Source organism: Silurus meridionalis, chromosome 3, assembly GCF_014805685.1.
Source record: "Silurus meridionalis isolate SWU-2019-XX chromosome 3, ASM1480568v1, whole genome shotgun sequence".
Classification (NCBI taxonomy): Eukaryota; Metazoa; Chordata; class Actinopteri; order Siluriformes; family Siluridae; genus Silurus; species Silurus meridionalis.
The window spans coordinates 7715145-7740927 of NC_060886.1; the positions used below are offsets into that span (position 1 = coordinate 7715145).

General features: G+C 35.9%; 1 protein-coding gene across 1 annotated transcript; it reads left to right on the forward strand.

Moving 5' to 3' along the window:
- Positions 1-1838: 1838 nt before the first annotated feature.
- Positions 1839-25039, forward strand: cfap91 (cilia and flagella associated protein 91). The gene is given in 19 exon segments (XM_046839490.1): positions 1839-2025; positions 6139-6215; positions 6365-6522; positions 6658-6732; positions 7348-7404; positions 9163-9347; positions 10336-10513; positions 10747-10904; positions 11525-11707; positions 12093-12226; positions 14235-14348; positions 15526-15597; positions 15794-15837; positions 15839-15938; positions 17921-18142; positions 19769-19917; positions 21929-22020; positions 24349-24551; positions 24970-25039. Coding segments are annotated over 18 exon segments (2280 nt in total). The 5' UTR covers positions 1839-1937; the 3' UTR covers positions 24543-24551; positions 24970-25039.
- Positions 25040-25783: the final 744 nt, after the last annotated feature.

A 25783-nucleotide genomic window follows, 5' to 3' on the forward strand; every position in this document is an offset into this window, starting at 1 on the left:
TATAGTATAGCAAAGCATGTATGTATAATTATTTAATTATAGTATGTAAAATATGATAATCAAAATTAATAATAATATATTCTAATTATAATAAATGCATAATAACAAATTAATGTATCGAATATCAATTGCAGCATATCGACGATAACAATCAAGTAAATAGTGTGTAGTGAATAGTGGCACATATATAGATAATAATAATACAATAATAGATTGATAGATATTAATAGAATTTATTTGATTTCATTTTCATTTTATTGATATTACATTAGGGGGTGCATTGAGAATTCTTAAACAAGAATTAAAAAAAGCCAAAATATGCATTGCAATGTGAGCTTTCACAATTCCTTATTTAATTTATTAAATTCATTAAATTACATTTTCTAACTAGCAAGATTTTAAGTAACTGGAATTTTTTTGTAGCCCACATAGATCATAAACCACTGATATCAGTTGATAAATGTTTTATTTTTTATACAGGAAAACCGCAGCTCTCCTGTTTAGTTGCATTTGTTAACAGAGAACTCTTGCCTGGTCCAAGATGACGGACATGTTGACATATAATCCGGTGGCCAATGAGAATTTTATATGTCTATTCACCCTTTTTCTACACCCAATGAGGCTCTGTTTGAACTCTGGGTGGAATTTCCGGTATGACATAAACAATAATTTGCTGTGCACAATTAGTATCATTGTACTTAACATGGTACTTTTTTTATTACTTTTTGAAATATATGCACATAGTCATATAACAGACACCTATTATATAGTGGGACTGATGATCATAATGATGATGATTGTATTTTATTATTAGTATTACCATTAGTATAAGACTAGTTGTAAAAGCATAATCTGAGGGCTAACCAGTGTTTTAAATCTAAAAGCTATAAAAAATAAAGAGTAAAAAAATAAATATTCTTCTATAAAGGTAGAGAATGCAGTCATGCAAGTCAAGACAGGCATGTGTAGTACACTCTTGCAAGTGTAGTGTGCTCTAACTTTAGGTTGTGTATTTAGCACTGCTTCTTAAGCCACAAAATAAGATTCGTCTGGTTCTAAGTGCAACCACAAGCAGCACATGTTCCTGAGCTTTTAATTTCATTTTAACATATTCCCGATAAGAAATACATTCTCAGACATAAGAGTTGCAAAAGTAGTAGTAGCAGTACTTCAAGTATAATTAGTGTAGCAGATAATGAGTATTTGGTATTATTATTATTATTATTATTATTATTATTATTATTATTATTATGTTGTTGTTGCTGTCGTTGCTGATGTTGTAGTTACTATGATTGTTAGTTGTAGTAGTAGCAGCAGCAGCAGCACCTGTAGAAATCTGTAGAACAGTACTAATATAGTAGTACTGTAGTTAATAACACTATTAATATATTAATAATTATTTAAATTATTAGAAAGATTTTAGTATCAGCAGCAAAACTATTATTAGTGGTACTAATGTCGTTAGTGTACTGCAGTAGTACCGGTGTAGATTTATTCATCTACTAAATGCTGCAAATGAAAATGTAAATGTAGTACCAGTACTATCAGTGGTTTTTTTTATTATTATTTATTTATAATAATAATAATAATAATGCATATTTTTTATAATATTTGTTGATAATTGATAAATGTGTTTATTTTGTAGTTAGGTACGTTTTTAATTATTATTATTTGTTATTGTTGCTGTTATTTTTGTTTCCATCCAATAATAAAGATCACTGAGCTAATAAGAGCTGTAAGGAGATGTGATGCACAGCTGCGCCATCTAGTGGACCAAGTAATTACCGACCCATTGATCCACTGTTTACCGTTTCCACAGTAACCTGGTGTGACGCAAAAGCACCAGGTTTCTCCTAGTTCGCAGGTCGAGCAATAATCTTGCACATCTTGCAAGTAATAAAAGAGGAGAAATTATAGGTGTGGAGGACTGTTTTAAAATGAGTCTTTCCATCACACGGACTCTTTCAAAGCAGCATGAAGGCAACCGGGGATTCAGAGCTCAGAGGCCGTATGATTATCTTTACGGTAAGATACCCAGAGTTAGTCCTGTTTTATAGCAATAACAATAACCGCTGCACACTCACTGATTACAGAACTACACAATACATATAACACATATAACACATAGCCTATCATTTTTACTGTGTCCTATCACGCTAAACAAAAAAACATGTTTTTAAACTAGAGGTCGATCGATTAATCGGGACGATTTGGGGCATTTAACCGGCATCGGCCGATTGTGCTGCAAATTAGACTAATCTGACACGCCAAACAGCGTGTGTAGGTTCTGCGCTTGCGTAAGAGAACATTACTCTCTCAGTCCAACAGGTGGCAGTAGTGTATTTTCGGCATCCAACAGAAAACCCTGAAGCGTTACATCTGTAAATATCTAAATTAAACAGCGGTTCCCCCTGCTGCGATCATTACTGACAGATTTGTGATTTAACTTTTTTTAAATCATGTTAAATTTCAAAGACAAGAATGACAACAATCATGTTTCTATTTTTCTCGTGTGCTAATTCGCTAAGCTAACTAGACAATCGGATTCAGAATAACATTTAGAGAAGAATGAGAATAAATTAAACTGTAACAGTATACACTACACTAACACTACACAGTACTGAACCAGTATACACTACACTAACACTATACAGTACTGTAACAGTATACACTACACTAACACTACACAGTAATGTAACAGTATACTACACTAACACTACACAGTACTGTAACAGTAAACACTACACTAACACTACACAGTAATGTAACAGTATACACTACACTAACACTACACAGTACTGAACCAGTATACACTACACTAACACCACAGTACTGTAACAATATACACTACACTAACACTACACAGTACCGAACCAGTATACACTACAGTAACACTATACAGTACTGTAACAGTATACACTACACTAACACTACACAGTAATGTAACAGTATACTACACTAACACTACACAGTGCTGTAACAGTAAACACTACACTAACACTACACAGTAATGTAACAGTATACACTACACTAACACTACACAGTACTGAACCAGTATACACTACACTAACACTATACAGTACTGTAACAGTATACACTACACTAACACCACAGTACTGTAACAATATACACTACACTAACACTACACAGTACCGAACCAGTATACACTACAGTAACACTATACAGTACTGTAACAGTATACACTACACTAACACTACACAGTAATGTAACAGTACACTACACTAACACTACACAGTACTAAACCAGTATACACTACACTAACACTACACAGTACTGAACCAGTATACACTACACTAACACTACATAGTACTGTAACAGTATACACTACACTAACACTACACAGTAATGTAACAGTATACTACACTAACACTACACAGTACTGTAACAGTATACACTACACTATCACTACACAGAACTGAACCAGTATACACTAAACTAACACTACACAGTACTGTAACAGTATAGACTACACTAACACTACACAGTACTGTAACAGTATACACTACACTAACACTACACAGTAATGTAACAGTATACTACACTAACACTACACAGTACTGTAACAGTAAACACTACACTAACACTACACAGTAATGTAACAGTATACACTACACTAACACTATACAGTACTGAACCAGTATACACTACACTAACACTACACAGTACTGAACCAGTATACACTACACACTACTGTAACAGTATACACTACAGTAACACTATACAGTACTGAACAGTATACACTACACTACACAGTAACGTAACAGTACACTACACTAACACTACACAGTACTGTAACAGTATACACTACACTAACACTACACAGTAATGTAACAGTATACTACACTAACACTACACAGTACTGTAACAGTATACACTACACAATCACTACACAGAACTGAACCAGTATACACTACACTAACACTACACAGTACTGTAACAGTATAGACTACACTAACACTACACAGTACTGTAACAGTATACACTACACTAACACTACACAGTACTGTAACAGTAAACACTACACTAACACTACACAGTAATGTAACAGTATACTACACTAACACTACACAGCACTGTAACATTATACTCTACACTAACACTCCACAGTACTGTAACAGTATACACTACACTAACACTACACAGTACTAAACCAGTATACTCTACACTAACATTACTCAGTACTGTAACAGTATACTCTACACTAACACTACACAGTACCGAACCAGTATACACTACAGTAACACTATTCAGTACTGAACCAGTATATTCTACACTAACATTACACAGTATTGTAACAGTATACACTACACTAACACTACTCAGTACTGAACCAGTATACTCTACACTATCACTACACTGTACTGTAACTGTATACACTACACTAACACTGCACAGTACTGTAACAGTATACACTACACTTACACTACACAGTAATGTAACAGTATACTCTACACCAACACTACACAGTACTATAACAGTATACACTACACTAACACTACACAGTAATGTAACAGTATACTACATTTACACTACACACTACTGTAACAGTATAGACTACACTAACACTACACAGTAATGTAATAGTATACACTACACAAACACTACACAGTACTGTAACATTATACTACATTTACACTACACACTACTGTAACAGTATACTCTACACTAACATTACACAGTATTGTAACATTATACTCTACACTAACACTACACAGTACTGTAACAGTATACTCTACACCAACACTACACAGTACTGTAACAGTATACACTACACTAACACTACACAGTACTGTAACAGTATACTCTACACCAACACTACACAGTACTGTAACAGTATACTCTACACCAACACTACACAGTACTATAACAGTATACACTACACTAACACTACACAGTACTGTAACAGTATACACTACACTAACACTACACAGTACTGTAACAGTATACACTACACTAACACTACACAGTACTATAACAGTATACTCTACAACAACACTACACAGTACTGTAACAGTATACACTACACTAACACTACACAGTACTGTAACAGTAAACACTACACTAACACTACACAGTACTGTAACAGTATGCAATACACAAACATTACACAGTACTGAACAAGTATACACTACACTAACAGTACGAGCCATGACCAGGTGCTCCTCACAAGATTTCTGACAGGAGTGAAAATAATTATCGGAAGAGTTGTTCAAGAGCCAAGGACCACTAATGGAGAGCTTCAGAAAGACCTGGAATTAGCAGGTACAATTGTTTCAAAGAAAACAATGAGTAATGCCGCCATGGTCTGTGTGCACACTTGCCATGCAAGAAAAAGCATGTTGAAGCTTGTTTAAAGTTTGCTGCACAACATTTGCACAAGGCTCGGAAATACTGGGAGAATATAGTCTAGTCAGATGAGACCAAAATTTAACTCTTTGGATGCCATAATACACACTGTGTTTGGAAGACAAATAGCACTGCACATCACCCCAAAAACACCCTAACAACAGTGAAGTTTGGAGGTGGGAACATCATGGTGTGGGGCTGTTATTCAGCATACAATACTGGCAAACTTTATTTAAGTGAAGGAAGGATGAATGGGAAAATGTACCAAGATATTCTTGATAAAAATCTGCTGCCATCTACCAGGATGATGAAGATAAAACGAGGGTGATCATTTTAGCAAGACAATGATCCCAAACACACAGCCAAGGAAACTCTCAAGTGGTTTCAGAAAAAGAAAATAAAGCTGTTAGAATGGCCCAGAAAATCACCTGACTTAAATCCAATTAAAAATCTATGGAAGGAAACTAAAGATCAGAGTTCATAAAAGAGGCCCATGGAACTTAATTTATGGACATCTGTGGTTTGATTTCTTTCATGTGTGGATTGCATGGGTTGTTACCAATATCAGGTAAACATTTTATGTGAATAGCACATTAAGAATTACATTTACTGAGAAAAATAGTGACGTGTTCAAAACGTATTTTACCCGCTGTATAACACATTCGAAAAACAACAAAGCAAAGTGTTGGCAAAAAAACAACTTGCAAATCCAAGCAGCAATAAAATAAAATTTAATGGTAATAAAATAAGAATCTTTTTGTCCTGTTGTAGATCCAGTTTTCTCAGTGTCGGGGGAGATGGATCATGTGCGAGCGAGCTGTAGGGCTCAGGGCTCAGTGGATTGTCTGGTGAGTGAGGATGCACAACATTACAGCTATTGTTACACATGTAGCCTTGAAACTGAAAGTGAGGTGAGTTTGTTGAGCACTGATATACTGTCTACGTAAAAAAGAATATACATGATTATTTGTGTGTGTGTGTGTGTGTCTAAATGCAGAAAAAGGTTCCTGAGTTTAACTCCATGTTCAGTGTTCTCCCACACTACCCAAGTTTCACACTCCGCCTGCATGCTTCTGATCCTGTTCCTGCTTTCATCGACCGCCGCTGGAGAGGACATGCTGAGCAGAGGAGAGAGACACTGCAGACACTTGCAGGGTATACACACACAGACACACACACACACACACACACACACACACACTCCGCTCTCATTATTCCTCACACGTGTTGAATTTACGAATGATGTGGTGAACATCTGCAGCACTATTGTATGTGTGATCCTGTGTTCAGGTGTTCAGGTGTTCAGCTGCACAAACCCATACATGACGTCGTCAATGGAGCAGACCGCTGGAAGTTTTTTAAACGGTAAACCTTTACAACATATACACCAAATCAAATGTGAGTTTGTGTGCGTGTGTGTGCCTGTGTGTGAACTGTTATTTAGGTAGCATTGTGTGGCAGTGCACCCATCCACTACTTAAATCTGAGCTTTGAGTATTGGCTAATACTGATCTGATATTATCATCCTCACACAGCACATGTGTCACCTGGCATGACATTTTATTATTTATTTAGTATGCATAGGGGAACAATATGCTTTATAAAGTACAATCTTCACAGATCTTGAGCACATACTAAATTTGCATTTCAGCATGATATATCATTACACTATTTTACATGCTTTGACTGATGAGCATAAAAAAGCCAGAAATCTCACTAGAACTCCACTATTGTGTCTTCTTCTTCTCATTCTTCTTCTTCTTCTTCTTCTTCTTCTTCTTCATTCAATCAAATACTGGCCCAAAACCAATATAGACATTCAGATATAGATTTCAGTTTGTATCAAAGATAAACACATACAAGAACAAATGGAAAACTCTGTCTTGATATTTGAGAATACTATAATTACTTATATGGAAAAAAGCAGTTTTTCTGTTATAGGCATGCATTTCAATTTTGCCTTTCTTCTGTCTTCCTTAGGCCACTTGTTCCATTTACTCAACAGATCCCACCTGACGTCATTTTTACAGTACCCAAGTAAGTCATATATTACTGGCTAATATTTGCACCTTTGCTAAATATGACCTTTGTATCTTTTGTTGAAAATAATAAAAAAAACTTTCTGCAGCTGCACAAGGCAGATTCATATTTTTGTTAAATATACTGCATGTGTGGCAAAATTAGTGGGACCCAATGAATTCATGAGTATACTATATTTAAAGTATACTGTCATTAATATATTACATTTTTAGTACACCTAATCAACTAAGGGCAGTAGAAGGAGAAGCCAACCATGACAACCTGTTTCACAGGGGTACAGATATGGTAACACATAGGCCAAAATCCCTTATTCAGTTATCACAATGGTTAGAAATATAGTTTCTATAGAATATACATTTTTTGTTGAGCTACACAAAATAGGAAGTGTCTATAAGGTGGCTATATATGGAGGTGGTAAATCAATGGTTAAGGCATTAGACCTTGCAACGGAAGGTCATGATTTCAAATCCAACCACCACCAGGCTAACACTGCTGGGTCCTTGAGCAAGACCCTTAACCATCAAGTGCTCAATTTACGCGTTAATGTAACAAAGTTACTTTTGACAGTAACTAATACTGTAACACGTTACTTTTAAAAATAAAGTAACTCCGTTACCGTATGGTGCGTTACCCGTTACTTTTTTAAATGAATGAATTTGGGCTGAAGTGTAGCCTACAGTCTAACCTGTTTACAGCAGCGACGCATTGTAGGATTGGAGCATAAACCACTGTATACAAGAAGAAGACGCACTGTGGGCATGTCTCCGTTTATTCAGGTCTGTGCGGCAGTAATGGCGAGTCGAGGCGAGAGCAAGACGAGTTTCTCGAAGTGGAAATATGCTCATTATTTTACTTTAGTTTGGAATAAAAACAAAAACTTTTTAGCCAAATGTAAGCTGTGTCTTTCTGGTTCGAAGGTCGTATCTACTGCGATAGCAGCACCTCCAGAAACTCCATGCCTCGACGGAGCTAAAAGCTAACCCAGTGTTCTGTTGTACATTGTTGATAGTTTTCATACTTAAGCTGTGAAAGGAACATTTTTAAGGGCTCAACACAACAGATTTTATGATGCAGAAGCCACATTAGTTTTTGATTCTGAATATATTATTCAGCTTGTTTTGTTATTTATTTCAGAAATCCTTGTGATATATTCAGTTTGTGCTGGTCTGACTTAAATAAAATAGTGTTTAAAAATTACTTTGTGTTTAAGTCAGTTTTGTGTTTGTACAGACCATAATGCATAAAAGGGCATTAATGGGAACATTAAAGAACCTTCTTTAAAAAAGTAAATATATATATATATATATACAGTACAGACCAAAAGACCAAAAGGCATCAAAACTATGAATAAACACATGTGGAATTATATACATAACAAAAAAGTGTGAAACAACTGAAAATATGTCATATTGTAGGTTCTTCAAAGTAGCCACCTTTTGCTTAGATTTCTGCTTTGCACACTCTTGGCATTCTCTTAATGCCTACTTTGAAGAACCTACAATATAACATATTTTCAGTTCACTTTTTTGTTATGTATATAATTCCACATGTGTTAATTTATAGTTTTGATGCCTTCAGTGTGACTCTACAATTTTCATAGTCATGAAAATAAAGAAAAACAGTATACTCTGATCTCTTTGAATGAGCAGGTGTGTCTAAACTTTTGGTCTGTACTGTGTATATAATATATATAAACTTTTGGTCTGTACTGTATATAAATGTATGAGATGGACTGAACTGTGTATTTGATTACAGAAGTGACCCCCAGATTGCTCAACAAGAAGGCTTTGGGGAGTTGGAAAGCTATTTCCAACGCTCAGTCGGGATTCAGACAGATTACCGTGACAGCGAGACTCAGACTGATCCTTACAGCCCTGAATACATAATACGTCCAGGAGCAGGCATTCCAGAAATCCTCACTTTGGCCACATTCTCATGGGGTATGCAATTATAAAGAAATAGATTTGTATACAAATGTTTGGGTGCCCCTAAACAAATGAAATATTTTGTTTCTTTTGAAAGTGAAAACAAAAAGGTAACCACAAAATGGCTTTAATAACAAAAAATGCAGTTAATTTATATCTGACTACTAATCGAGTAATGAAGTCATTGTGGCATGTGAAAAAGACTAGACACTCTGCTCAGGTAGTACATAGTAGCACCTAGTTTTGCAGATATTATAGTGTGAATATGCTTGTTGTAGCCAGCTAGGAGTCTTTCTATTCTTGTTTTATGCGTACTCACCATTTGCTTATAGTTATGAGATTTTTTTGGGACTCCGTTGCATGTACAGAAGGCTAGTGGCTCTAAAAGCATTAGCAAACAACTGTACATAGACAGGCATGTTCATATGTACATGTACTGTAAACATAGTGTCTTATGCTAGACTTTAACCCTTTCTTACAGTCTGCAATTTTTAGAGTGCTTGTACTATTGCAATGAAACACCGTTCATCAAAATGACATTATTATTATTATTATTATTATTATTATTATTATTATTATTATTATATAGCAGCACAAGGAATATAAATACTTTTCTGGAAATAATATGAATATTATATGCACCCTCTGGTAAAAAAAAAATGCTATTGCAAATTACTTGTGACACTAATGGCAGTTGTGCTCTGTACAACGTAAAACCTTTTTTTTGCTAGCCAGCAAAAACACAAACTGTTCTGAAAGTCATAATATACAAAATACCTTTAAGGGACAATTTCCTGCCTGTGTGCAGTAGATGTAGCTAAACAGAACTAACAGAACACCATTTCAGGTGTCTTTTTATAACAGCACCTTTGGAAATTTTGGCCAGAAAAGAGACGAAACTATTGGAATTCTAGTTCAGGGGCAAAATATTATCCAGGATATGAGTTTATTTTGATGTTGGGCTGTCAGAGACATGAAATAACCAAAAGAATTGTATGTCCAGGTCGGGGGCTTCCTGCTGGCCTGGACGAGGTAGAGATGATCGAAAGAGCAAGGAATAAGAGAGCCTGGGAGGCCATGCTACCACCCCTGAATGATCTCAGTCAGTTGGACAAGAGGAAGAGAATGATGGATGAGATGGAGAGGGAGGAGTGGGCTTTCAGGGAACGAGAAATCGAGAAGTGAGAAAAAGTTCTCTTACTAAAGCCCTCTGTGCTACACTTTCAGGCTGTAATCTGTGTACATTATACAACCTATATGTAGTTCAGTATAGTGTTACTAGTCCTATATTGCTCCATAAATGGTCCTAGTCATAATTATTTGATTATTTACATTACAGCGCTTGAAAACATGAATAAATGTGTCTATCGTCGATGCACCTTGGGCTTTAAACACTTTTCTTTTTGTGCTGCAGGCTGCAAGAGACCCGCTTAGCTCTTCTTTTGCGTTGTATACGGGACAGAAGTTCAAAACAAGACAAAGTTAAAGCACAGCAGCTGGATGAGCGTTTTTCACAGCATCAAAGAGAGAAACGAGAAAGACTCCAGAAAATACGCAATAACTACACTGTCTGTAAGACCACACGCACTTGCATCTCTAGTCATTTAGTCATTGTCTCTCAATATCACTCCACTGACCAAACAGGTAGTCAAAGGTTCACTCTGAACGATTAACTTTTTATTATTATTGGATTCTTATCATAAGTGAATCTGTGAGTGGCATGGTAAATTGGGTTGTGTATATTCTCTAAGAGACAAGAAGAAGAAGAAGAAGAATGCCTGTTTCCACAAAGCTGAAACTGATTCATTATTTACACTCAAAATGCTGCACAGTTTGGAGATTTCATTTTCATATATGCATCTGATGAATATGTCATGTAATTTTTCATGCAAAATCAGAGTGATCACAGGACTAGAGACAAACAGCCAAGTAAACGTTCCACTTTGCAGGATATTTGGAATGTTTTATCTATGATGCTAAAATTGCCATAGTTCAGTTCTAAGGCTTCATTAGACCAAAGCACATACAAAACAACATGAAACACAAAAAAAGGAGGATATATTTATATATAGCTCATCTTCCACACACTTGGGCAGTCTAATTATTGCTGAGAATAATTACATGCAATTAAATGGAGGACAGAGTAGAAGTTTAGATTTAGTTGTTAATCCTGAAATTGCTCTGTCTCACAGCTTTGCGAAAACTCTTGGCAAAGAGAAAGAACGTGGAGGGGAAGTTGATAAAAGAGGACATTATCAGTAAGCACCTGGATTTCGGTTCTGAGGTGTACGCTCCTCTCTCACGCCACGGAGTGTTTCCTGAACTACACTCTCAACGCAACATCGTCAAGAACCAGTTCCTCGATACCTACCAAGGTATCCAGTGTATCATAGTTGATTACAGTCCATTCAAAGATTATTAAGACCCCTTTATTTTATGATGCAGCTTTTTGCTACATTTGCTTTTTCTTATTATTCTACTCTCTTTACCTTATAATGTTAAAGCTATGTGTAATGTAAAATTGACCCAGCTAAATGACAGAATACAACATTTTATTGCAGTTAAGACTGGAATTAAGTCTGGTTCATCACTATTCAGATGGTGATTTTAGTTTATTGAATTAATTTATACATTTGAAATTAATGAATTAAATGAATTTGGTTCATGAAATTATATGACTTGTAATGATTAGGGCTATAACAATACAAAGATGTTACTTAAGGAATATCTTCAAATGTCTCTCCTGCATGTGTGTGTAAGGTCTGTTGGAGCTGGAGGCAGGACTTTTACCTTCAATTCTGGAGCCACAAATAAAAGCCCCAAAGCTGAAAAAGAAAAAAGACTTCATCGGTCGTTCAGAGCGCATGGAAATTGAGTTAATGCAGGCCCACCAGGTAAGAAATCACTTAATCTTTTAATGGGTAAGGACAGAAGAACAGCATGATTTTCACAAGAAACTAGCTTTCTATTTGTCAAATTTTATGTAGGGTGGTTTATAATGCACATGCTCTTATTGTCCTGAGGTGATTTTATCTAAAGGTTGCAGAACACCTTTTATAAATTGTAAAATAATACAAAGAATGATAATTAGGCTTTCTCGATAATATTAGGCTTTCTCGATAATAGCCAACGGTTGAAAATACTTCAGTAATTATACAGTTAAAAAAAATTGGATAAAATGTACAATGTAAATAAAAACAGAATGCAATGATTTGCAAATCTCATAGGCCTACATAGTATTCACATTAGAACATAGAAAACAGATCAAAAGTGAGGAAATGTACCATTTATATGGAAGGAAATAAGGTCATTTTCTATTTGATGGATGCCACACTTCTCAATGAAGTTGAAATGGCTAAAAAAGTAAGTGTTACTAAAAAGAAACAGCTAAAGGAACATTTTCCAACTACCATCCACAAATGCTGGTTAAATCATACAAAGAAAAAGCCACATGTGAACCTGACCAGGAATGCTGATATCTACTCTGGGCCAAAGCTAATTTAAAATGGACTGAGGCGAAGTGGAAAATGTTCTGTGTTGAGGCGAATCAAAATTTTAAATGCTTTTTGGAAACCATGGACTCTGTCCCGTCTGGCGTAAAGAGAAAAGGAAGCATCCAGCTTGTGCTCAGTGCTCAGTTCAAAAGCCTGCATCTCTGATGGTATGGGAGTGCATTAGTGCCGATGGGATAGGCAGATTGCACATTTCAAAAGGCTCCATCAATGTGGAACAGTATATACAGACCCATATGCTTCCATCCAGAAGAGTGCATACTACATCTTATACAACAGCATGCCTTTTGAGACCTTGCACCAGTTGAAACTTTTGCCACATCTTGAAACAAGTCCAATGTCTGCTCAAGTCCTGTAGCAGACATACATTGGACAACATTCCTTTCTCAAAATTCCAGCAACTGGTCTCCTCAGTTCCCAGATCTTTACAGACTGTTGAAGAGGGGGTGCAACACAGTGGTATACATGTCTCTGATCCAACTTTATTGAGACATGTTGCGGCCATAAAATTCTAAATTACCTTATTTCTTCCATTAACATAGTCCATTTCCCCACTTTAAACATTTTATATGTTTTCTATCTTTTATTGTGAATAAAATCTGGGTTAAATATGGGTTAAACAAAGTCAAGGTCAAAAGCAGAATAGTGAACACAGACATTGTAGGCTAGTTATAGTCAGATGCACCAAAGAAATTTACTATTTACTTTGTGGTGTGTGTGAGAGAGAGAGACAAAGAAAGAGTCCAGTGTATAGTGACTAGTGACCAATGTGTGATCAGAAATATTTTGACTGTGAATTTAATAACGTCTGTGGGTTTTGGAAAGTGTAGACTAGGGCGGTCATGTTTGTAGGCAGCAGTTTGTTTTGGAAAACTAAGTTCACAAAGTGCTGGCGTGACAGCAGTTCAAACATACAGCACATGCAATGGACTGCAATGTGAAAATTGAGGACGAGTGCTAGTTTAGGCAAAGACTCAAAAATAATACAACATTATCTTATATAAAAAAGCATGGTAATGCAATTTGCTATGTTTTTGCTTGTAATTTGCGTATTTTATTTGCCAGGTTAGACTAGCCTCCATTTCAGTATCATAAATGGGTGCACTACTAGCTAGTTGTAATAATATATAGTGGTTAATTTCTGAATATTTTGTGTTTGATTAATTATTACACTCAATCATATCCAGATCATATATGTATTCAATACTTTGCCTTTATTTTTAGCTTGTTGTACAGTCAACTTATTCACTATAACTTCTCAGTATTCTGTTCAGCCCCGTTACTAGCTAAGAATATATTATCACACTGTTTTTCTAAACTGCACAGATGGTCTATATGAGCTTCTATTTAAGCTTGCAGGCAGTAATGTCATTCAATACATGTGCTGCAGGCATTGAAAGACAAGAAGGTCCAGGTGGAGGAAAAGAAGCCTCTACGCTTTCTCCATAGAGTGGAGAAACCAGTCCCTCGTCCCCTAACACCTGTGGTAGACGTGCCTCCTGAGGTAATTAGTTCACAGCTCTAGCTGTTAAAATACACAAACACACACATGCATGCTATCCTAACAGCTTCGTGTAGTCTTTGGCACGGAATTGAAAAACCGATTACAAGATTGATTACATGTTTTCCGTTGCAGATTCCACAATAGATAACAGCAGTATTATAGAGAACTCCCTTAAAAATCCCTTTTGCATTAGGTACCTGACAAAAAAAGGCATCATTTTATAAAATACACTGTATAGAAATAGAGGTTTGAACTGGATTTAATACTGACCCTTGAGGAACTCCCCAAACAACTGGTAACACTGATGACTTTAGCCTTCCTTATGTACATACTGGGTTCTGTAGGCTAGATATTGGCACACTAACCAACATCCTGATCTGATAGCTAAGTACTATGTAGACTTTTCAATAAGATGCAGTGATCAACTGTAATTTCACAGGTCACTGATAGCACAATGTTTTCTAAAACCAGATAAAAATGAGTCAAGTTGCAATTCCTTCACCAAAAAAAGTTTCTGTTGTCTATTTATAGGTTTTTTATTTGGATAAAATTTTTTTTGATGATTTTAATTTGATCACATATTATAATATTTGGCCTTTAACTATTTGTAATTAAAGAATTTCCACCGTTGACGTAAGAAAGCACATACATATATGGATAAAAGTATTAGGACTGCTGACTTTTGCAACCATGTTGTCCTTCCTTGCCTAAAACAAGCTCCATAAAGATGTAGTTTCAATGGGTTTGGGATTGGCCTGTTATAGAGCACTGACGTCAACCCTACTGACCACCATTGGGATGAATTAGAACACTGACTGCACCCCAGGCCTCCTTACCTCACCTACACCAGTACCAGAATTAACTAAAACCCTTTTTGTTTCCACAAAGCACTCCAAAATCTAGTGGAACATCTTCCCAGAAGAGTAGATGTTCTTATAAAAGCAAATAAAGACCAAATGTGAAATGGGATGTTAAAAAAGCACATACGAATCTAATGCCCATGTGCCTACATACTTTTGTTTATACAGTGTAGGCGGTTTTCAGAATTTTTGGGCCAGTTTTGTTAGGAAGAGTGAGGTTTAGCAAGAATTTCAGCATCAGAGGTTCCTGACTGCACAGTTTTAATAGTAATTTGCCAGCTTTTTTTATGTGAATAAAAATATTGCATATTTTACAGGGAGAAGAGGAAAAGGAGCTTGCTGTTATTTTTCTACAGAAGCTGCTCAGAGGCAGATCTGTCCAGAACCAGGTAAATGGGGATGAGTGCATGAAAGATTAATGTGCATGAAAGACTTTGTGCTCTATTAACCTTTATACGTCTTGAATTATTATGGACACAGTTAACTATACAAACATGCAGTCTATATACTGTATGTGTGTATGTGAATATGATGACTGGGCTTTTTCTCAGCAATTGATTATAAAGTCTATATGCTGTGTTCCAGATGTTGGAAGGCATACAGAAGCAACTGGAGCAGATCCAGGAGCTGCACCACCCATGCTCTACAGAAGGAACAGGAGGAACTACAGAGAGCAGATAAACAGGTCACACTGGCCCTGCAGAGAGAGGCAGCAATCTGTGAGAGTAGGGTAAGCAGACAAACAACCTGTTCATTCAGCACTTTCACTGTGAGCCATGCTGCATGATGTGCGTGACTGCAACAGTGAAAAGGACATGTGGCAAGTCACATAACTCACTTCTGCTCCACTTCTTTTCTGTTATAATGCATTCCTGCTGTACATTTTTTACAGAGATATTATAGTAAGAGAAAACGAAACTGATGTTTGTAAAAAAAAAAAAAAAAAAAAAACTGAATGAATGAATGAAAAATAATAATATTTCATTAGAATTTAATTGAATTAAAAAGATAAAAAGTAGATTTTGTTTTCCAAATGTAAAATTTGGTTTAGTTAAATATATAATTATATATATATATATATATATATATATATATATATATATATATATATATATAAAATATATAATTAATTTAGATTAAAAATCTAAATAAAACAAGCAACTTTTTATGAGATTATGTATTTTTGAATATTGGAGGTGTACATATTTATACATGTACAATGCCCTCTATTTACACTTTCACTCTTAGTAAATATGAGAACCTTTAGATCTTTGTGCACCATTATTGACACCCGTGAGAATCAATATGAATAAAACACATTCAAAGTATTTTCCCAATTATACAGTCATGTGAAATAATAAGTACACCCTCTTTGAATTCTTTGGTTTGTGTATCAGAACATTCAATTCAATAAATAATGTTTTTTATTGGTATAGCACTTTTACCAATGAACATTGTCTGAAAGCAACTTTACACAGATAATGTGGTAATAAAAAATGAATAAAATGTTCTTTATAAGTGTAAGTTTGTCACTGTAACATAATAAAGCCCATCTGTTCATTATCATTATCATCAAATTTATTATTAGATAAATTAACAACACGACATATTACACTGTCAATATTTATTTTACAAAAATAGAGCCAGATTGGAGAAGCCATGTGTAAAAAACAGTTACACCTTATCATTCAATAGCTTGTAGAACCAACTTTGGCAGCAATAACGTGAAGTCGACTTTTTCAGTTTGTTTTGCTGTATAATGTTGCTTCAGATCATTAAGATTTGCTGCTATTTGTTTATGCATGCTTTATGCAGCCATGCTTTAGCTCTCAGACAGATAGCCTTCCTTGCTTGACAGTTAGTATGAGGTGTTTGTGCTGACATGCTGCCAAATGTGACACTGTGCATTATGGCCAAACATCTCCACTTTGGCCTCATTTGTCCAAAGGACATTGTTTCCAGAAGACTTGTGGTTTGTTCAGATGCAACTTTGCAGACCTGCCATGGTTTGTTGAGAAAGAAGGCTTACCTCTGGCAATTTTTCCATGTAAAACATAAAAAAAAATGTTTATTGTCTACAAAATCAAGGTAATCTCAGTCCCCCGTACTTAAATAGGAGGTGTTAGCTCAGTGGTTAAGGCATTGGATTTTGGATCGGAAGGTCACAGGTTCAAATCCCACCACCACCAGGCTGCCACTGCTGGGCACTTGAGCAAGGCCCTTAACCCTCCCCTGCTCAGTTGTAAGTCGCTCTAGATGCTGTAAGTCTGCCTAATGCTGTAAATGTAAATAGGTGAGGAGAGTCCACGGGTGTTGAAAATAATCTGCAAAGTACACAAACCATGCAGTTGAGTTAAAGTAGAGATAGACTTGGTAAAATATTATATGGTGCTTGACCAGTTAAGATAAAGATAAGATATTTTACCTCGAAATGTAGTGAATTTAAAGTCTCCCCAAATGTAAATACTTCAGAAAAATACAGATACGTGAAAAAGCTACTTAAGTACAGTAAAGATTTACATTTGCTGTCCACCACTGATTACTGGCTACCATCCAAATATTTCCAAAAAAGCATGTCATTGGGGTGTTTTATTCTTCATGTTCTTCTTATTCCATCTCTCACTCTCACTGTTATAAAAGATGTATCAACCTTCTGACTACTCACATTTTAGAATCCAACACTCCTGAATTATAATAACTTCCTTTTCTCAGATGTCTCAGGCTCAGAGCTATGCAGATGGACTTTCACAAGAGGCGATTGGCGAAATGCTGGATTTCCTGGCGAAGGAGCTGGTCCGCCTGCAGGAGGAAAGAAGGATCCATGCTTTCATGCTCCTGGCAGAACGAGACCGCAACCTTCGCGAGGCCAAAGAGAGTGGGCAGAGACAGATGGAGGAGCGGAGACGTAGAGAGGAAGACGAGATCTTTAGACAGGTAAACACATCCTTTCCTTTAATTAACTACTCACAAAGGTGTGAACGATTTGTCAAAGTAATTACTGTTACCTTTTTTTTTTCTTTTACTGAGGTTTACTGCTATGGAGATACAATGAGAAGTCTAGACATCCTTGTTAAAATATGATATAAAAAAATGAACCCACGATTTTATCATGTCAGATCCTTTCCTGCTTTAATGTCATATACTGTAGCAGCAAACTACTAACCATGTATCCGGCTGTAACCATAAATCATTTATTTTTATTCATTAATTGTAACGATCCCCGGTGCAAAGCTTTTTTTAAATAACCTTGCCTGTTTGTAGTAGGATTTATACCTGGTCTAGTGCCAATCCAAAACATTGATTTTTGTCTACTACTTGTCAACTTTGTTTTGTGCTTTGGGGTGTTATTGTGCTAAGCTTCTAAATGAGGCCTTCGGAAAGTGTGGCAATTAATAATTAATTAACAATTAATGATTTCCAATTAATCTTAATTAATTGTTAGGGCTTAATTTATTATTTCATTGCAAAACTCTGACTCTTTAAACCTTATACTGATAATCAACAATTATGGGATCATCTATTTCATAGCCATCTCTAAACAGCTAAATAAAGATCTGAAATTGAAGCTCACTGATGCTTATATAAACAATATCAAAGCACTTCCAGATCTTATTTTCTACTGACCAAAATATAATTATAGACCAAAATAGAAATGTAAATTACTCCTGAAGGGTGTCTAACAAATGCAAATAGCTGTTTTACCATAACTTTAGATAAATATTAAATATAATTGCCTTTGCAAAGCATACATTTAAATGATGATGAGATCCTGCAGGAAGGTTGAACACACCTGGTAGCAGTGAACTGTTTTAATGCACAGTAGCGACTGTACAAATGTAATCTCCATGGTAGAGCTATCAAAAGGAAAATGATATCTAGATAACCCTGATGTCTCCATAACAATAGATACCTACATAAATAAATAGAATTATAATTATTATTACTGATTATTATAACAAAAAAAAAAAATTGCCAACTGTTAAGCATGGAGGTGAATCTCTTATGCCTTGTAGTTTTGTGGCAGTTGGTGACGCTACACAGGTAGATGAAGAAGGGAAGGGAACAATGGTAAATAACAAAATTCTGAAAGCTAATGTGCCTCATTTAGTCAGCAATTTGAATGTGAAATGAAAATGGCTTCTATGTGACAGTAAATCAAAACATACCATCATTAAAACATTCATTCTACCATGGACTACATCAGGAAATCCTGCACTTAAAATTATGAAAAATCTGCTGGCACATCTTAAACATGCCAGGCCAGGAATATCAGAACTAGAAAAATATTCTGAACGTAGCAGTGGTTAACAATTCAATAAACAAAGACAAAAAGTATTTGCAAGCTTTCATATGCCAAAGGGGTTTTACTACAGTACTAAGTACTGATTAGCAGGTTGTCCAAACTTTTCCATGTAACACATTAATAATTAACAAATCCTTCCACAAAAATAGTTTTTATTATTTTGCTGCAGTTGTGCGTGTTCTTTTTCACTTCAGAAAATTTCGGCATACAGCTAAGAATGATGCATATATCATTTATTTTGTACTGTGTGCCCTCAGATGATGAATGTGCACCAGTCTACAGTGGATCTATACCTGGAGGATGTGATCCTGGACAGCACTGACCAAACGGCCGACACTCAGGCCAGAGAAGAAATACACCGCGTGGCAGAGGAGCTCAATAACGTCACCTACGCTATGGAGGAAATGTAAGCAAAAGACTAGTCACTTTACTGCTTCCTCAATCCTACGTTTCAGGACTAGGTTTGCTACACATACCCTAAGAGTTAAACGTGGAGTAATGGGGGGCTGTGTTGTGATTTGGGTCCGGAGCGGCACATTGTGAATGTCATATATTGAATATACTTTGTGAAGAGTACGTTGTGTTGAGACCTTACCTTGTAGACTGATTGTGAAAATGTTATTAGTTACAGAATGGCCTTGAAAACCCTAGAAATCCATTAAGTTTTATTTCCATTAGTGTGTTTAGGGTCATAGTGCGGCATTGAGAATGGATGGTTCTGTGATCTTGGCTATCAGGCATAAGCACTTAAGGCTTAAGTACTTATTACACTTTTCTTGAGTAATAAGTGGTTTTGAGAGACTGAAAAATGATTTGTCCTGAAGTATAAAAAAATATATATAACAAAGTGCTAAATGGCTTGTTATCAAAAATAGATCTTTCAAAAAGATGTATTGAATCCCCATGCATGCTTTATAAAAATAGTGTAAGATACATGAATGTAGCATTATAATGAGATGAATGTTCTGGATTCGTACAGTATTTAATATATGTCTTAATTTCTGAAACATTAGACAATGAAAAAAAGAAACACTTAAAATTACTGTGAATAGAATCATAAAGAAACCATTAAGATAACTTTGGTCTGCAGTTATTATGACTAGTTCTGCTACATTGGCTTAGGTCTACAACTGGTGTGAACAGGTAAACAGTTTTGCACTCGTTAAAATACAGTTGATAAAAATGTAATGAATGGAAATCCAGGTGTCATCCAGATGATGATGGGTTTGGTTTGGTAGACTCTGAGGTGTCTTTTCCTCATACCATCTTTTGTGGTTTTTCCATCACCACTATCACCTCCACTCATTAGGGATGCATTTACAGAGATAAACTTATTGGGACGGATTAAAAAATATATATTTTTCAACCTATAAATTCCTAAGCTGTTTGTTTCTGTAAAGCTATTTTGTGTCAAAGTCCATTGTTTAATACAAATAATGTTATAGTGAATAATATAGTGAATTGAGTTAAATTAAAGTGTATAAATGTCCAAACCAGATGTACTGATAAAATACCAGACAGGGCCTAGGGCCGGACAGTGGCACCAAATCAAGCAAGAGTAGAACTGAAGACATTATCCACTGGTGTCAACTGGAATTGTGACAATATAAATAAATGTGAAATCACTACTGATGACTGCAACGTCATTTTGGCAAAAGAAAAAAAAGTCCCGTTTGACCTGGTAATCCTACTCAGGTAATTAGACGACAAGTGAACAGGTCTTGTAATCCAGTCACTCAGACCTCTTGAGGATAAAGACTGGGCTACGTTGCATTTGTAGTGTAAATGGCAGCATGTCCTGACCCGTTCCTGACAAATTTAATAGACCACCATGTCACCATAGTTGTCAGATCTTTAGTGTTTAGTGAAGATACTTTACATTGTTCAGGCTTGCTGTTGAGGTTTAACCTTTTTGACCATAGGCTGCCTTTTTTGTGTGGCTTGAGAGGGCAGCAAGAAAGACAAAGAGAAATAGAAGTGGAACAAGAAGGACAAAAAATTAAAAGTTTAAGGGCAACCTTCTCTTCTTTCGGCTGCTCCCATTAGGGGTCGCCACAGCGGATCATCCGTCTCCATACCACCCTGTCCTCTACATCTGCCTCTTTCACACCAAAAGGCTTAAGGGCAACCACTATGTAAAAAAAATTGGGGTCATAAATAGGCAACCGATACTAGGCCAAGGCCAAGGCCAAGGTACTGGAAGTGTGATGGTGAAGGTAGAAGACTTTGTACAGATAAAGACAGATTTTTTTTGCAGTTAAAATCACTCTTACTTTATACTTTATGCTTTGAATATGAAGGCCTAGTTTCTAATATCTTTATCTAAACACAGAATTTCTTTACAGTTAATGCTGTACATACTGTACATGACTTATGCACATGCTTTTCCTTTTTTTCCTGTTTGTGTGTTTATGCAGGAGGAACAATGTGCAGTCAGAGGAGATTGTAGCTCAACTTGTCTACAGCTTCCTCATTCCTGACATATACAAGTCCACAGTCCGTAACAGAGGTGGGTTCACTCTCCCAGAGCCACAGGCTCGGCTGTTATTATTCAAGTCCTACATGAAACATGTATACAGGCTGACCTATAGCCTACAGACGATTTCTGTTTTAGTATAAAATAAATATAGGTATATGTATATATGTATTGTGAAGCAGTCGTTAGTGTAAAAAATAGAAAGGAATTTTTTTTCATTGTGTTTTCAGCTTTGTGTGCAATTTATTTATATTTAAGTTAGTGTAGTGTATGTGTTTTTCTAAAAGACAAATAGAAAATGTATGGGCACAGTTTAAACGTGCAGGTGAAAACAACGACAGTTGCGACAGAATTACCAGTATTCTGGGAAATGAAGCATAAACATGTAGAAAAGAGTGAATGTCTTATCTTACAAACTGGCTGGTAAACGAGTTGAAACTTGCAGAGCAGAGGCCAAATGCAAATTTGTAGTTCAGCCCTCTTGCTTACTAGGTCTAGAGCCTCATAATACATAATACATGTAAATAGTTACTAAATGATCTAAATGTTATGTGATCTGCTGGGAGATTTCCTGCTGCGTAAGCTTAGGTTTACTCAAAAGGCAATGTTTATGTATCTAATGTAATCAATCACATTTATAAGCAAGGATTAAAATGGATAAAAGGAGAGGTCCAGGAGAAATACTTTGTTTCCGCAATTCAGTGTTTATGTAAATGACTTGAATGCTGTGACGTGAATCCCAGACATGTTCCTGGCCTCCCACATAGATATATATATATTTTTACACCTTTCAATGACTAACTTTAAATTGTGTTTAAGAAATGGAGTTAGCTCAATCACAATAGGTCACAATTTAAATGTTCCATTTATCCTTAATATCCCGCTGTCTAATAGCCATACATTCCCAGCTATTAACTGTGCTATCAGGCAAATTAGTATTTCAAACTAATTACAGAAATTCACTGGATGTTCTACAAGCTGGATAATTGCAGTGGCATTGCCACTGAAGTGTCACAATTTGGAGTATAATTGTGCAGTTCTATAGGTCTTAGCATTCTGTTTCCATGGAAAATATCATGTTTGGTTAGAGCCACCAATTACAATCTAATCAGTCTCGGCGGAGTAATTAACACACTGAACCTAGGTGTTTCACATGTTTCCAACACAGTGATTTGAAATATGTCATCAGCAAACGTGCAAAAGTTAAAGTAGAAATCACATTTAATGTCTCTGTAATCTAGGCTTGCCTGCTTTTTCAACAGTACAGAGGTGATGATAATTTTTTTTTATACAATAAACAATAAAATCAATAAAATCTTTTTGACTTCTGAAAATAGGTTAGAATTTCACTCTAGGTATCTACACATAAACTGTACAGTATGTCCAATCGAAAAATTGGCTAAAGAATTAGCATAACACAAAGCATTGTTAGCCTGTGTTAAACATACAATATGAGGTGTCTGTGACAAACATGTACAGGAAATTATGGGTAATTTATATAGTACCAAATTATAGTAACAAAACCATTATAGACAGCAAACCGAATGGGTGATTTGAAAAGATTCATTAATTCATTAATTTTCTCCTTTCTTTAGTGAGACTTTTTGGGATTCCCAGTTATTCCCGTCAATAATAATCCCATTACACTCTCGAGCCAGTCTTGGGCCTGTTTCAGCTCTTCCGATGGGCATTGTTGTAGGGTACCTAAACTACCTCAAATGGCTTCTCTTGCATAGCAATAGTATTAGCTGAGGTTAGCTGAGGTTCTTCATATTTATTAATCCCTTTAATTCTAGCAGTGAATTATAAGTCTGTTGAGGTATCTTATATCCACTGCCTGTACTTATGGATTTATTCATATGGTCACTACATTGTGACCATAGGGATATCAATTGACCAGTAAACCAAGAGACTTGATATTTACAGCAACTGTAATGCTGCTCTCTCTTTTTCCCTCACACAAGAATAAGATTCCAAGCTACCTAAATTCCATTACCAGAGGCAACGTCTTTTTTTTCCCCCAACCTAAAGCAAGCCTCCCACTGGTTTCTCAAAAATAACAATGGCCTCTGACTTGGAGATGCTCATTCTCATCTTACCCGCATCACACTCAGCAGCGAAGTATTCAAGTGCACACCAGAGGTCCCATTCAGATCGTGGGGGCTGATGGGTTCCAGCATGTGAATAGCATATGTTGTCGATAATAATAAGTAAGAAAAATCCACAAATTAATAGTTACTGCTGCAAGAGAGGTATACAGGGACTGTCTCTGAATGAATTGCCCTGAACATCCCCCGCAGAGATCAGCCTAGATATCCTCTCCTTATTTTTTTTCATAACCATGCTCTCTATCATTTTCAGTGAAGCAGAGTGAAAGGAGGCACTTGAATGCAGCACGGACTCTCATCCACGGCACTGACAGCTCCTCTACAAGCCCTGTGCCCCCCTCTCCTCTGACCAGAGCCGCCACCTCAGTGCTCTCTCAGATAGTCGAGCAGGTGGTAGAGACGACACAGGACACCGATCACCATAGTGAAAATGAACAAACTGATTAAGGAATATAGGTAAGAACTAGTCTACATGGTTAAAAATATATAGACAGCTGACATCTCACTCATAGGTGCTTTAAAAAATCCTGATTTAGTCCTCCTTTTCTGTTATCATAACCTATTTTCTTATGGGAAAGGTTTCCACTAAACACAAAAGAGTGTCTGGTTTTCCAGTTTTTTCCAAAGGTGTTCAGTGGTGTTCAAATCAGCGCTTAAAGAAAATTTCAATGTGGTTTTATGTATATGTTATAAGTAAAAGCCTTTTTCTTTTGATATGAGTGCATTTGTCAGGTACCCACAAACCATTCATTTAGTGGTTTCAATTTAGGATCATTATCTTTATAATACCTTGAACTGTGAAAATTTTTATTATGCTTTCATAAATGTGTTGGGTGTTGTGTTTACTGAAGAGCTGTTTTCTCTTGACCCACAGGTGACGTCACGTCTGGCTGAAACATGAATAGTAATAGATCAATCACCAAATAAAACAGTGCATATAGTAATGTGTGTGTGGAAATGGTTTTATATTTAGTAGTATAAATTGCAGGGTGCTTTAATTTGGTTAAAAACAAAAAATTGACAAATGTACTATACCAAGTCAATGGAAGGCTTCAATATGGTGCAGAAAGACTCGTGCACTTGCACAAATCATTTCTATTATTCTTTCTGGTAGCATGGTCTTCCTGCCTCACTGATCCAACATCTAAAGGGGGAAGGGGAGCTCAGTGGTTGAGCAATTCCCTTAACCTTCAACTGCTCAGTTTTATAAACAAGATATTGTAAATTTCTCTGGATAAGGGCAAATGCCAAATACTGTAAATGTAAAGTCCGATTTCCTGAAAAACATTTTGAGTTAACTATCTGAATCTGCCTAACCAATGTGCATTATAGGTAAACAAAAAAACAGAAATATGCAGATTTCAACAGAGTGCCTCTTCAGAATATTTTTCTCCATTCGTAAAAATGTTGGACATTTTTTAAGGTAGATTACTCATTAGACATCTGCATATATCTCAGGTCATATTTCACTTTAGCAATCGCTTGGTTTATCATTAATTGATTTTGGTAAATTTGCATGGTGTATACATGCAGCTTATATGAAAGGAGAGTATATTATACAATGTATATTGATTTTACATACTAGAAAGAATGCTGGATAGTGTATGCACAAACCAGCATGTGGATACAGATCAAACCTTTTGGCAATTCATTCATGAATTTATTTGCCAACCACTTATCATGCAAGG